Source organism: Elaeis guineensis, chromosome 1 (genome assembly GCF_000442705.2).
Source record: "Elaeis guineensis isolate ETL-2024a chromosome 1, EG11, whole genome shotgun sequence".
Classification (NCBI taxonomy): Eukaryota; Viridiplantae; Streptophyta; class Magnoliopsida; order Arecales; family Arecaceae; genus Elaeis; species Elaeis guineensis.
The window spans coordinates 2,035,192-2,052,038 of record NC_025993.2 but is presented as its reverse complement, the minus strand read 5'-3'; the positions used below and the strand labels follow the sequence as shown (position 1 = coordinate 2,052,038).

The window sequence follows — 16,847 nt, the reverse complement described above, 5'->3', positions numbered from 1 at the left end:
AAATCCCATGGGACAAAACCGTCCCAATTTTCCCATGGAATAGGACGTGCTGCCGTCTTCCCATCCCGACACTTAGGACAGAAGATGTCCCAAAGCATCAAGATCGGATGCTAGGACGCTAGCAAGATGGCCTTATCTCGATACATGGGATGGTACCCTATCCAGGTGTCCCATGGGACGTCCCACTAAAATCGGAATCCCTTGGTTAACACTTCAAGGGACGGTAACTCTTGCTTGATTTACTCTATGTTTCAAATTTAAGTTGCATAATTTTCCTTCTTTTGTGCTGCATGTTTAAATATTTTACATCATATCCCTTTCCATCACTTTGAAGCATTTTTAGAGGAACCTCTTACTCCTTTCCTACATGATATTTAGGCTGTTTTTGTTTCAGGAATCAAGCTGGAGTAAGACTTTAGGTAGACCATATTTCTGACAAGAAAGTTTCCAAAAAACAAAAAGGGAATATAAGGGTAGCTATTCTGGCCAAACATGCTTAATCCTGGATAGCCAACCCAGAAGGAAGTGTAAAAGCATTGTTCCTGGAAGAGACCCTCTTTAATATGGTAAAAAGAAAACCTTTGGTCCTAAAGTAACTCCAGCTAAGAAAGAAATTTTGGCCAAACGAAAATTGGAACAACATTTCCAATTCTGCTTTATCTTCAAATGCAGCCTTAGTGTTTCAAGACCACTTCTTTCATCGCAATCTTCAAGCATTTCGAAATTTACATTAAGTTGTGCTACCTTGTAGAGAAAATACCCTGAAGGCACATCTACAATCCATCAACCCCAAACTTCAATCCGGATCGAAACTTTGTTCGCCATCTCATAAGATATCTGAATGTAAAAACTAAGTTGTTCAAAAAAGAATTAGCTCAAACCACTTTTGCCATCAATTTGACCAACCATTTTCAAAATTGCTGCTAGCGTATCTTCATCTGCTAGCATCAAATGAACTTTCACAGTCGAACTCACACAGAACACTAACCAAATCAAACAATATTATTATATCCAAGTAGTCATCCTTGTTGTCCTAAACTAAAGAATTCACCTATTTCAAGAGAATTGAATAATGCTCCATTGCTCTTCCATAGAGGATAACAAACTAGAAGAAAGTTAATGCAAGCAAGCAACTTCACATTTAAATGAAACTAATACACGGTAAAAATTAGAGGGACTTGCTCCATGTTGGTTTATAGCACACTTATAGGAAATTTAATTTTGCAGTCGAAAGATATTCCATATAATTCAGGAGATGTAATAGTGTAATACATAACAAAAATCGTATTCCACCGAATACATAAAAATCAATGTAAAGCAATTATCACCCAAAAAAGATCATCACTTCCAAAACAAACTAATCAATAAAGAACCAAAATAAATCTGACCAAGTAGATTCAACATGGCTCATCACACAAGTATATAGATATTGATATTTTTTGAGATTATTGCGAGAAAAATGCAATTAAAACAAGCAGTAAACCTTATAGATAGGTGGAATAAGATAACCTTTATTTGCTTAGAAATACATTAGAATGGAAGCAAACATGCCATGCCGAGAGATACATGCGACCATGGTACAAAAAGGACCTCTCAAGTGCACATGAATAACTATGATCAGCAACCTGAAACAATAAAACCATCATTATTCCACCGGTTATAATGGGCTGCAAGCTTTCAACATTATACCACATACATGGATTTCATGCAGTTCAAACTTCATAATATTGGAAAACTTACCTCATCTGGAGGAAGATCAAATATAGTCTGTAATGGCCCAGGTTTTTGATGAACCACTGTAGGGCCCTGTTTATCTAAAGACATCCTTCTTCGAGCATCAGCACCAGCAAAGCCATTTAAAGCCCTACATACATTAAAAAAATAATAATAATAATTAGCAAACAGACTACCTCTATAATCTTTGACTTTGTTTTTGACTAGGATACAAGAAAATTCAAAAGCAATTAGAAATTTAAAAAAAAAGAAGGATCAAATTAAAGAGATAATCAAACAGCATGGGAAGAAAACATCACATGGATTTTGGTAAAGCAACCAGCTTCACCTTTCTGTATCAATAGTCATACTCTATGTTAACATGTTTGAATTTGTAGAGGCCTCATTTCTATGAAACAAAAGAGAAGATAACTATACAAGCTAGCACAAAACCAATGGTGATACCATGCATTCATAACTAGTGATGATAGGAACGTCTTAAGCATGATTGGATGCTGATTGGTCATGACAAGATCCTAATTAGTCTTTTGAGTCCTCGCCAAAAGACCTTATTGCAATGATTTTACTAGTAGGAGGTTTCTTGCAAATTTGATAAGTTGCCACAAGGCAGTGAAAATGATTATTAAAAAATAAGAGAAAGGAAGATTCCTTGAGGAGGAAGAAAAGGAAAAATAGGCTGATTTATGGCAAAAAATTCAATTGCAGGTACTATTAAATATGGAGGAGTCTGCAATCAAGGATTCAACCAAATATCAAAGTTTCTCCAGCCAAAGATAATTACCAACCAAGGATTTGTCCATTAATCGAAGATGATGTGCATAAGGATGCTATATTAAACTATAGAAGGTAATGTAGAGACTCAAGATCCAGGAGCATTTGCACAGATGTTCTTCTTCCTTTTTCCATCTGTCTTCATTCCTTTCTCAACTTCTCTATTTGCTGGATTTTTCCATGTTAGATAGCCTGAAAAGACTACAAACTTTGAGAAAGGTGTAAGTTCAAATCATGAATTGGTAGGTTTTTATGAATGAAAGAAATAAATGAAAAAATTTCTTCTCTATTTTCCATGGTCTGATTCCATAGCTTAGGCATGAGGCTTGCAAAACCCCAAGCATGAAGCCTTAAGATGTACAGGCACCACGTACCTTTCTTTTTATAATTAATTTGTTCTATTTTTATTTTATGAGCTATACTCTCATCTTCAAAATTCTCTTTCCTAAACCTACTTTCTCTCCAACCATTGGTTCTTTTTGCTGTTGGTCTGAGCCATCATTCTTTTTCCACAGAAGCTCATAAATCTCAGTATCTGAGCCCATCCGCACATAGACATACCTTGTTCACTTCACATAACCAAGGATCACAAATCTAAGTGTACCCCCCCCCCACCCAACACAAATCCCTCCTACACTGAAATCCCCTCCCTACCACCCAACAAGGAAAAAAAAAAATCCTGCCTCCTCTCTTCCTTGTTCTCCTTACCATCCGCCCTCCTCTTCCTCCAACCTCACCTCCACTACACCTCCTCATCCTTCATTCAACTCCAACTTCTCATCCCCCTTTCCCTCCATCTCGTCCAACTTTTTCTTCTCCACTCTTGCACTTCTTTCTAGCCTACGTGATGGCCCAGATTCCACATATTGCACCTGCTATTTAGAAAGTTGAACAAAGATGCTGTGTTCATGACATTCTAGGAATCTGAAATGCACAATGCTACATATTGAACTGCATGGCGAGTATTGGAGGATTATGCAATGACACAAGAATCATAGCAATATGGCCAACACAGATGATCGAGTGGTATGAAGCACCAGACCAATGTCCAAACCTACTAACACAATAAGGATCACAGATATGACAAAGGACCACCACTTTAAACCTTGATATTGCAATATTTGGCATATATCACAATAATCAAGAACTACTTGGTCACGATAACTTGCAACTGCATGAATACAAATCTCAGCATATTTAGCCATATATATAACCACTTCATTCAGCCTCCAGAAAAATCTGTTGCCATTCATAGGGTATAAGCTTTCAGTCTTTAAACCCAACTACAGTAGACATGTGACATGGTTACTTCTGGGCTTGTGGCTGCATGGCCGTGGTTACTTCTGGGCTTGAGGCTTCACAGGCATACCTCAGCATACGTTAACCCATGAAGAGAGCCAGCTATGTTTAGGCTTACCATCTAACTTTTCATGTTCTTAGCCAGCAAGCCTTCGATCCATCAGACCTTATAATCAACTTACATCATCTTTAAATTTAGAAAGGTATTACAAGGTTCCCACAAAACCTTGTAATTACCATTCAAAACTATACCAATTAAACCCATATTTTCAGCATGGCAATGAATCAAAAACATCAAGAGAAAATGTTTGAGAACATTGAATAAATACAGGAGTTATGTGAAATGCAGCCCAACAGAGAATTATGGTAAACTTCACAAGATAGATCTAAAACAGAGATGTACATACTCGCAGAAACTACTAATTCACATCTATGAAACTTCATATAACAAAAGCATGCCCAACTAACATAACACAACAAATATAGTGGTGAAACTAAAGAGCACTCCAGTTGCCCGAACCACCAGCCAAACCATAATCCCCAGCCCACCAACCTCCACACACAGAAAAAACACTCCATGTATAAAAAGAATGAGAATTAAAAAAAATGAGCAACAAAGTGTTTGTGTAAAATTTTTATTTCTCTTATCCAGAAGCACTATAAGAATAAATAACTATCCATAAATAACACACTAATGCTTCAAGAATTAAGAAGGTTACATGAGCAAAAAAAATTATTTAGCTACTAATATTCAGGTGAAAAACTTCCTTACTACATAATGAACAGAATGCTAACAAAGGGAAACAACCAGCAGGCCAGAACTGAAACAAGAAATCACCTGGCAGTACTTGCAGGAAGCTTTACCGTTCTTATATGAAGACAAACCTGGGAAGAAGTTCTTTTCAATAAAAAACTAATTGCAGAAAGATCCAAGCATATGATAGTTTATGTATCAATTATAAAGTAAGATTCTACCTGTCCTGATGTGCTATCCAAAGTGTACCAGATAGCTCCAGTTTGGACTTCACTTTCAACTGGAACTGTCACTGATCCAAGAACTGTGCTTTTCCATATTATGTCCCAGTCATATATTGTCACATTAATCTGCATAAATCGTTGAAAATAAAATCCAATATAATAAGACTACACAGACAATAACAATTTTAAAAAAGCATTAAATAATAAGTGTGACTGAATTGAACATGCATGTCATCACTATGGACAAGGATAATGAGCATTCTACAAGCAAATAAAAGATATCTTATGGTCATATACTATCTTCACCAAAATCATATCATTTAAGATCTTTTTGTACGAAAACAAGGCTTATGTTTTGGTTGTCAAAAAGTAGTTCATTAAGAAAATCGATTTCCAAGTATTGTTGTTGCATACTACTTATATGTTCCAAGCTATATCACATCTTTATCAATGCATGCTTGTAGAGGGCAACCTATGATGATATAGGTGCCATAAACCACACTCTCAACCTCACATGTTCAGAACCTTTGGTGGACCAAATAATATAGCCAGTGGATACAATCACAATCAATGAACTATATCATGATTAGTACATCACACAAAGTTATGCAATAAAACTTGTTTGGTGTATTGAAGGAGAGCAAACCAACACAATTATGCTTGTATATCTCAAACCATATGATTATATCCTGATGCACAACCACATTACATGTTTATTACACCACATCGTATTCAGAACATTATACAGAAGTGTTAACACTAAATTATGTGTCTAGCATGCCATGCAAATGCTTCGTGATGCACTGACATAATGTGATCAATGTGTACGTACTGTTGTACATGGCATAAGAGGCAAGTAAAGATTAGCACATTGTGAAGTCACAATATTTAGGAACTTTACTATAGTGTCAACAAAGTCAAAATTAATTCTGTCCATAACAGCACACAGGGCTGATAAATTAACTCTTTATGTTTTGTTAGGGACAAAGTCTCATACAAAGGGTCAATAGTAGATCCAGAAACCCTTGAGAAAATATTTCTATGTCGTTATATTATCTGATGACCTATTTTCAGGTGGACTGCATAAACAAACTAATGTAAACTAGGAAAACGGGGACATGAAATAACCTGGACAGGAAGAACATCAACAATAAAATTGAACTCCTCTCCCCAAATTGGGTTTCTTGAGCCTGGTACCATTGAGCTGCATTAAGATGATGATAGCAAAATTGTATTGAGGCCCACATTTCATGATAATTTCGTTACACCCTTTGCCTAAAATAAAAAGTTAAAAAATCCGGCTAACAAGATGGTTTTCATAACACCATATTTCAATGAAAGTCAGAATCAAATGACATCAGCAAAATACATAAGCCTATTGAACTTTGAAGTTTGAACAATTTCACAATATCAGATATGAAAAATAAATTTAAGTGGTTGAAACACATGACAAAGTACTTAAACAGACAAAAAAATGAGAGTGTAAAAATCAAGGTTTGCCATCTCGATACCGGACCCCGTACCGGTAAAATTCTGCTTAATGTCGGTACGTGGTTCAGTACGGTACAATAATGTCAGTACGCTCCGAGATAGCATATTAGTACGTAACCAATACGGTACGGTATGGGCGGTACGGGGCGGTATGGGGCGATACAGTATCCATGGTAAAAACTAAAAAACAAAACATTACATCACTCATAATGCTTAGAAAATTGAACATGGACATGAAACAGAGTTATTGCTTATCAGGCTACTGCAATATATTTAAAAAAATGTACTTCATGTACCAAGTGCATGATTAACTACTATGAGAAAGGATATAAATGATTTTCAGAGTCTAAGTTTATTTTTTCCTCTAACCCACAATTAAAGTCACATTAATCAACTCCGCTACTTGCTCCTTAAGTGTAATAGGATAGACCATAGCATGAGAAAGGTAAGCTATTTTCCAAAGACTGATTAATGATTCTGTAGTATCTCGCTGAATAAGACCCTATATTTTCGGGACAACCGCATGGGAGAAGAAACTGAGATAAAAATATCAAAAAAAAGGAAAACTCCCCAAGCAACTTATGTGGTGCAACCAATAACAACTCTTCTTCCCCATCTTTTCAGGCATCTATCATTTTCTGCAGACTCACTTTTGATTTCTTGGAATATTGCATGTGGAAAGTATGCTCCCCCAACAATTGTTCAATTATTTTCATGGTGTCAAAACAAGGGACCAGATTAACGCTACTAAAAATGCCAAGAGCTAACATACAAGATCCAATAACCAATTGGCAATCTCCACTAAATCCTCACCTGCACTCTACCTAATGGCACCTCCAAGAAACACCAACATCAAACATAGGAAAGGAAAACAATAATCATCTTCATGGTTTGTTGTACCACCCCATACTGGCCTTGTACCAACATGCTGTCTCGTGCCTTACCGACACTCAGTATGTGGTCTCGCACTGTACCAAACCATATATCGACACTATAATAGGATGATATTGGTATGGAATCTGGTACTGAGATGGCAAATCTTGATCATCTTTTTATCTATCAAATGTTTAAAAGCATTAGGTAACAATTGGTCATTCAAACAATTTTTCTCCATGTCTTCACTAAGTAATGACCAGTCAAGTTCACTAGGCAATGTCTACTTACCAGATATTTTAGCAAAAAAGGTCCTACAAATTCAATCTTTTAATACTAATGTAAGGGTGATTTTTTGCTATAAACAAACAGTACAAGAGTTTACCAAACATATACGGTAGACAGAATTAACTCAAGAGAAACAAGATGCCCAAATATTTCAAATATCAGCAATGAAAAAAGGTCACTGTAGTCACCTAAACCGCTTTTGTTCCCCACAAGTAATTATTGCATAAGGATCCGATGTGCCATTCAAATTTGCACCAACTAGGTTCTTGGCAGCCAATAGTTCCAACTGAAATAAGGAACAAATACAAACCATCACAACCAAATCAAATCAATACATATGATCTATATATGAATATAGCAAGAACATGTAAATTAAATGGATAAAAGGAGTCATGATTTGCGGGCTCCAGATATCAAAATCTCTTTCTCATCCAAGAGATTGGTGTTACACAACACGAAATACCTTTACTAAATATGCAGAAGTGGCTTGAGAATCTCCTTTAGATTGGCTCATCTACAAAATAAGTGGAGAACTGCATGTCAAACAAATGAAAAAAAAATTATTTCATGAAACAGATAATGAGTAAAGTAACTTTAAAAAAATACAAAAACCCTTTACTTTTTCAAATATCAAAAGCAATCAAGCCCAGATAAAAGCCTACATATCTATGCTCAAATTAACATAAAATTGTAACAAGAAAACGAGGTATAACCATGAAAAAAGACATGTACATCTATATAAGCCTTTGACTGGTTAGCAAGCAGCGACGAACATAAAACATGTTCATAATCCAGTTCAAGTTATGACAGGAAGCTAATAAATCCAATAAGTCAGGAAGCTTAAACTATAGCCACAGGACAGCAATGCATATGCCCACTCCCTTCCACCCAATGCCCAATAACACATGCATATATACACATATAAATGTCTAGTTTACATAATTACATATACATGGGTACGTACATGCATATACAGAGATTGACAGACAGACAAACAGACAAATATATAGGTCAAGAAAATGAGGTATAACCATGAAACAAGACATCTATATAAGCCTTTGACTGGTAAGCAAGCAGCAACAAATGTAAAACATGTTCATAATCCGGTTCAACTTATGACAGGAAGCTAATAAATCCAATAAGTCAGGAAGCTTAAACTTTAGCCACAGGCAAGCAATGCATATGCCCACTCCCTTCCACCCCATGCCCCATCACACATGCATACATGCACATATACATGTCTAGTTTACATAATTACATATACATGGGTACATACATACTTGCATATACAGAAGTCGACAGACAGACAAACAGATAAATATATAGGTCAATATATAAGAGAACTCCTCATCTATTTTTTACAGGTTAAAACCATCATCAAAATCACATTAAGATTATAACAATACCAACATCAACTGCTGTTACAAAGCCCTCATTTAAGCCGTTATTATTTCAACCATTTTTGTTTCTTTTTCTTCCCATCAGCTACCTCAAACATCAGTTAACAAAGTTTAATATGACTACTTGATTAGTACAGACAACTGTTTAACTGTAACATGAACACATGATGGTGACAACACCCTAATGCACTAAAAAATACAGGATTTTGAGGACCCTGTATCAGTGAGTTTTATAGGGAATTTGATTCCAAATTTTACAAGTAGCAAGGTAGAAAACAAGCAATTGCAATGTTGCATACATGTCATGATGCCATATGCTTCACTTGCGTCTTTTTCCACTTTTTATTTGGATATTATGCCCATCTACGTGTAAATACATTTGCTGAACTACCAAGCTTCCACAGCATGTGAACACTTTGCTGTATAATATTACAAGCAAGCTAAAACATATAGAAATGATCAGTGACCATATAGAAATAGAATAACTAGAAATCAGTTTAAACACCCTAAGTGGAAACAGATTGTGAACGATAGAGCATCATGGTCACTGTCTTGAGCACTTAACTGTTCTTAACAGTTAACAGACAATACGTCAGGCAGCAAAGAGATAGCATTTCCTCATTGCCTGGGGAGATAACACAAAAGAGCTATTGGCCTCCAATAAAATAGGCTAGTTATGTGTCAATCTACTGGTTGCCTCAACACTAAAATATCTGCATCTCCTGAGAGCTCTGTATGTATCCCTCTCTTAAGTTGGAACATTGGGTACAACGGGTGTGTTAGATGACCTTTAAAATAGTGACTAGGAAGGAGTTCAAGCTCTTCAAAACTCTAGGCTCTAGCATGCCTTCTCTCACTCTCATGAGTTTGACAAAAGAGAAGAAGGGCTGCGTATAAAGATTAAGAAAGGATTCTGTCCAATTTCAAGTGCACCAGAAACAACCCAGGAAACATCCAGCTATGGAACCTTACTAACAACAGTGTTTTAACAATTTAAACACAATCTTGCTTGTCCATAATCCAACAAACAAAAACACTTCAGCATTGATTTTCATTTATTGTAACACCAATGCAATAGTGAAACATAGCCATCTTCCTTGAATTCAGCGCACTAACTAAATGAATATCATCAAAAGAACCATACTGCAAGAGCACTCAGAAAATGCTGGTCAAATACGCTGCAGCTTATTATCTTGGATTGGATCATTGTGTCAGTCCTAATCAAAATTTTGGTTATGCATTGCCCAGATAGATCCCTTTGACATCCTTAATTCAAGGTGTTGATAGTATTTAAAAGTATAGCTGTAGTATACACATATGCATTATGTCCAAGTTTGATGCATAAAAGGAAAAGGGTTGCATCCCAAATTAATCACATAGATCAGGGTATTGCTACTTGCAGGAACTTACTACAGGTATCGTGCCCAGTCCAACATTTGCTCGACAAAAACAATAAGTCCCAAACACCAAACTGATTGACTAAACAAATGTGCTAAATAATGACTCCCTCATCAACAATTGTCTTGACGGAAAATAATAAATATACCAAGAATTTTGTTTCAATTCCCATTAACCATCTAATAGAGAGAAAAGGGATGAAACTAGTTAAGCGGTAGACTAGTGATCCCAATCGTGGTAAAGCATTGAATGAAAAGAGTTGATCTTCAAAGCCAAGAATTCGGGTAGGGATTCTTTCCAGTCATCACATCGCTTTGCTTCTATTTCTTTACTTGACTGCCTCAGACTCTGCAAGACCTCGCTCTTCGAAAATGAGTTAGAAGTGAGAGTGGATGTCAATAGAACCATACTTTGCCATGTCAATAGGAGAGAGAAAGAAGAGGACAGCAAGAGGAGGCCTTGCTATATATTTCAGGAGAGAAAAGGAAAAGGCATCACCTTTACAAATCAAGTCACCTTAGATTTGTCTATCATCCATTATTTCTCACTTCTTAGGCTCCATTTTTGGGGAGAGCCAGAAAGTACTTTCTAGCCCTCCAAAAGCACTTTCTAGCAAATGCTGGGAAGCTATTTTAGCTTTAACAAAATTTCCTAGTGACTAAAATGCCCACGAACAAATCCCACAATTACACCTCTAATTGTTAACTAACATTAGCTATATTATATTATTATATCATATCATATCATAGTATATTATCTTATGTTATATTATATTATATCAAATCATATGATATATATTATTATACTATAAATATATTATATTATATTATTACATTATATTATAATAATAATACAATAATGCATTGCTATATTATATCATGTCATATAAAATCTACATTATATCATAAAAACATACTATAATATTATATCACATTATATTATACTGCAATAATATATTATATTATATTACATTATAATAATATTATGCTTTGTATTCCACTATATTTTAATAATATTATCTTATATCAAAATATTAAATCACATAATATTACATTATAAGAATATTATGCTATGTAATAATATCATAATATATAACAACATATAATATTATATTATATTATACTCTCCTATAAAATACTATGTAATATTCTTTATTGTCATTTTGTCATACCAAAAGCACTTTCACTTTTGCCACCAAACACTTGTTACAGTTCCATGGCACTTTAGAGAGGTAGGTACTAAATAGCAAATAGTTTTTTGTAAAAATTCTACTTCCCAAAAGCTTTACTTCCAAAAGCTTATTACCAACAGCAATCCCAAATAGTGCATTAGTTGTTCCCAATATTCCAATTTTATTTAATCCTCTTGATCTTTTCCAATGTTATATCAGTTGTTCTCTTTTTTCTTTTAATTTCACAATTCACCCAAAAGTTATATTATTACTCAAGTTCACAATATTGATACTGGACCCCTGCTAGTACCATGTTGGTATAGTGTCAATACGCGAGATACAAGTGTGTACCAACACTTGGTATGTCTCCCCTACTGAGCATCAATTCGATACAGATATAATATGGTATGCCTGATACAGGATGGCAGGCACCAATATTGCAAAGTGCAAACCTTATAATTACGTATCTTTCTTCATACAAGTGGTCCGAACCAACATACAAGATTAAGATTTTAAACAATTACAATGATGTCCAGGGTCCACACTACCCTTTCAATGGAGGATACAGTGCCAATTGCAAAGAATCACAAACAAGCATTTTGAAACTATATTGCAATTGATTCATTTCCTTTCTAGAAACTATATGCGTGCGATATCACAGTAGAATTGTTCAATTTACACCACACTGTAATTGACGAGTGCCGATCAATATCACCAATGCTCATGCTCATGTATAACATGTTTTTCCAGTAGCATTGAGCAAAGCTTACGGAGTTGATGAGAATTCAGATACTATTTGTAAAATTATGGCAACTGTATCAAGTCATATAACCTTTTACTTTGTCATGGTAGTCAGATGATGCTAAAGATTTGTAGAAATCCCATAATATAATCAAGAAGAAAAAAATTACATACAAAATAAACCAAAGCACTAGAAAAACCTATTCCATCTCTTTGTCTCCATAATTCTAAACAGTTAAGAAGTCGAAACTTCCCTTTTTATCTTAAAGAAAGCCTCAGAATTTTCAACCACGATCATTGAGCCTCAGCTTGTAACGATGACATCCTTAAATTCATTGGAAACTAAATTATCTACCCATCGAAGAATTGCTGTTTTCTCAAACAAACACTCGACTGGAATTCCAAATTAACTGATCGATAAATTTTCAAAAAGAAAAAACAATTTCACACAACTAACCTTCTCCTTCTCGTCAAGAAGAGGCTCTTTCGCAGCCAGGAGCTCATCGCCACCAGACGACCGATCGACCCCAATCCCCGGGCCGCCGGAAGAGAAGCGTTCGAAGAAGGTGTAGACGGCGATCACGAAGAGCGCCGCCGCGACGGTAACCTCGATCTCCCACCACGAGGGGAAAAGCAAACCGATCGAGACGTCTCCCATGGCCACCGAGAGAAAGCCGACGCCCGCGGGGCTCTAGGGTTTCTTTTGGGCGGCTTTTAGGGTTCCTTGGTCGGAGAGGGTCCATGGTAGGAGAGGGAGGAAGAAGAGAGCGCGGCCATCCCGAGAGAGAGGGAGGGGTCAAACGAGTTGGTTGGAGGGAGACGGCAAAGACGGTGTTATTAATTAGGGATCGGAAACGAAAAAAAAAAAAAAGGAAATTAAAGGAAAAGTAGTGGGTTCCCAAACTGCCCTTGCTATTAATGAAGGGCTCTCCAGAGTGCCATCTTTTGCCGGACTGGGCTTGTTCTCGCTCGTCGTTGCGTTCGAGGTTAGAATAGAATCGCTAGTACATGGACCCAACGACGTTACCAAGGATGACTCTTTCCCATGTGGCACTAATTCATTCTGGAAGATCCCACGACCAACTGCCCCCGGTGAAGCAGAAATTATGGTGAAACGCCGGCAACGGCAAGCTTTCGTACAACGGTTGGGCCCCAAAACTTTTTCACGTGAATCAGGATCCTCCTCACTCGCGCTCCGGCGTTCAAAGAGCCGACGTTAAGACGTCTGCTATCGAAAAAAGAAAACCGTTGTTGGTACCGAAAAAGAAAAAAGAGAAAACAATTGTTACCAAAAGAAAAATTTAAAAAAAAAAAAAAAAAAAAACTAAAAAGTATCTATCTTGGTTTTAACATGCACGTGGTTCACGAACGGTTTTGCTCATTCTATCACCCATGGTCCCTAAAAAATAGGCCTAAAAAGCTCAATAACTGAAAAAATTATACCACACACGACAATAAAGCTGGGACTTTCTATGACCACAAAATCGAAACAAAGTAATTGATATGATGCACCATTATACAGTGGTAGGATATAATTTCTCATGTTTATGGGATATACTAGATGTACTAGGGATGCATGCAAGGCAAACATCAATAACTTTAGTAAAAAAAGGAATTTATTAATTTATATAGAAAAAATTAAAAAGATTTATTAGCTGTGATCTTTAAAAAATTGTAAGTGTTTTTTTTTTTTTTTTGTGTCATGCATAGTTGGGTGATTCTTTTGAAAAACAATATTAAGTGGATCATTCTATGGGACAAGTCTTGATAGTTGATCTAGTACGCATGTTTAAATGAATAACTAAACATGATATTAAGTTAATAATTAAACATATTCATAATTTAAGTATTTTTCATGGATACCTTCTCCTTTTGTCAAGATGGAAGGGACTCAAATCGAAAACACTAGTACCTATTTTACTAACTTTACCAACTTTATTATTTAGCTTCCTCAAATTGATCAAAAATATATATGTTGATGAGATAAGCATGCCATATCAATAGTTTCATGGAATTTGTCCTATAAAATGCTCCCCAAGTTTTTTTCCTAAGCAAAATAAAAATTAGATCAAAACAAAAGTTTTATAACTATATATATATATATATATATATATATATATATATATAGTTATATATATAATTGGATATCTTTTATGCATATTGTTATGCATATCTTGTGATCAGAACATAAGTTTGTTTTGTGATTTTTTTGGTGAAGTGTCTTTCGTTCCAATAATTCTTATTTTGTCCCAACAATTTATTAAAAAAAAAATAATGTATGGTCTTTTCGAATTCATTGTTGGTGCATATTGCTTACACACATACATACATATACACACATACACATATATACATATGTATGTATATACGTACATACATGTATGTATGTATATATATATATATATATATATATATATATATATATATATATATATATTATATATATGTATATATATATATGTATATATATGTATATATATATATGTATATATATGTATATATATGTATATATATATATATATATATATATATGTATATATATATATATATATATATGCATTCGAGAGAGAGAGAGATAGAGAGAGCATCCATATTAATGTCTACTTGGATCATGGGTATGTCGATAGTCATATTGCAAGCATATACATTGATACTTGTCCAATATATACAATTGTCAATCAGTCAATGGTGATGTTCAAATATCCAATCCAGCATGATTTTATGTACTTGTGCATATCGAAAATTCTCGTCTACAACTAACATAAACCTTGTTGTCTCGTCGATAGAGGCAAACAAGAGTCTCTGCTTGGCCCCAATATGACAAAAGCTCTAAAAAAGTTGCAGGACGTGCAGCTTTCACAAAATATATGCTGTCATATCCCTACATTTCAGGTTGGCCGGATTTTGGCGACACAGGACAAATGTGCATCTCCAGGAAAGAAAAGATTTAGTTTCAAAAAAAAAAAAAAAAAAAAAAAAATCGGCACAAGTTGTGTACGTTCATGCAAGCTTGCTTGCATTGTTCTATTTACGAAAAAGTACGTAGTCATAAACTCGTAGAGTGATTTATGTTTCTACAATTAGGAGCAGCCATCACAGCAAAACTGAATTTTTTTTGATATGTTCGAACTTTTTGTTTATTTACTATTGTCTTTGTCGTTCTCTATAAGTACAAGGCTTGATTAAAACAATAGCCATTATCACTTTTGATGCTATAGATTCATGGCTTATAATTAAATCGAAATAGTTGGCTACTCATCTTTAGCCTTAGCTGCTGTTTTGTTTTGTTTTGTTTTGCTTTTTTTTTTTTTTTTTTTTTGGCTTGGAGGATGCCATTCATGTTTACCTGCTTCACAATTTTTCGCAGGTTTGAATCTAAGACTTCTCATTTAAGAGATGATTGCCACCAGCTTATTAATAGTTGTAGCTACATGCTTCAAGATTATTAGCTTACTACAAATAGCATACTAGGAGGGATATTCATGATGCAATGTGCATTAGTTATACACTGTCAACAAAGAAAAAAAATAGAATTCTAAGTTTCTAGTCATCAGTTAGGATCACATACTTTGGCTCCATGTTTTTTTCAAAGTATAAGATATTAGACTAAATATATATCTGAGTATCTTTTGGTTTATATAAGATCACGTTTAAAAAAAATTAATTGAAAGATATTATTTGAATTTTTTGATTCAATATATATGTTTTAGATTCTTTCAATGAATAATCAATGTGAAATTAAATATACAAATAGATAGACCCATTTCAATTTCAGTTAGTTAGACAAACGTCAATAAGATAACTTGTCTGATATTGGTTGAGGTGAAATAAATCAGAAGGATGGGGCTCTTTATTCTGGCACGGTAATAGCTTTGACTCGGCCCTGTCCCTTGCACCGTTGGTTTGAAGGTCAGACCGTTCTTTTCGTGGCACGACCAGCTCATGCGTCTGCAAGCCCGATGGATTGGTTCCGGATTCGGCGCTCGATTACTCTGAATCCGGACACGGGCTTGAACCGAAACCTTGACCAAATCAAAAGTCCAAGTCAATGATAGGCTGGACCGGAGGTTTAGACGCATTGATTTCAATTCCATGGGATTCCACTCGGTCACCCCCTACGGATTCCCCAAGCATGTCAGCATAAGGAGATTGGTGCAATTTGGCAGTCATTGATGAAAAAATAGTCGAATAATAATATGCCACATTAACACAGCATCAGCACAAGAGAGTAAAGTAATCAAAATTAAGTACAGAAATATGTATCTTTTTTTTCTATATTGTACCTTTATTTTCTTTTTGTTATTTAATTATTATAATCAATCATATTTCTAATTAAATCTGGATGCCATCATTCAAGACTTGGATCCAGAATTTTATTTTATTTTATTTTTTAAAGGGAGGGTTAACCATCCAAAAATTATTCAATTGAGATAAATTACGAAGTCAAATTTGAAGATAGAGTAGAAAACAGGAAAAACCAGATCTGAGAAGCATTCAATTCAGCTGTCACAAGAAGAATAGAGTAACAACAAGATATCCTATAATGCAGGACACTGTTTTGGCCTATGAACATTACAAACTGACATGACTTCAAACGCCGTATCCAAGCGCAGAAAAGTACATTTTATTTGCTTATAATAGTTCAGAGGAAAAATTTAAACTGAAAATATGCAGGCCAACGGTCTTCCTCAGCTTCTTAAAAG

At 35.1% G+C, this 16,847-nt stretch overlaps 1 protein-coding gene across 2 annotated transcripts; it reads right to left on the bottom strand.

The window, feature by feature from the left end:
• Positions 1 to 1,523: 1,523 nt before the first annotated feature.
• Positions 1,524 to 12,971, bottom strand: LOC105035154 (BAG-associated GRAM protein 1-like; the record flags this gene model as incomplete). Of its 2 annotated transcripts, none has more annotated exon segments than XM_073252814.1 (8): positions 1,524 to 1,625; positions 1,741 to 1,864; positions 4,643 to 4,689; positions 4,780 to 4,908; positions 5,911 to 5,986; positions 7,623 to 7,720; positions 7,898 to 7,967; positions 12,602 to 12,971. In XM_073252814.1, coding segments are annotated over 7 exon segments (627 nt in total), but the record flags the coding sequence as incomplete, so codon positions are not given.
• Positions 12,972 to 16,847: the final 3,876 nt, after the last annotated feature.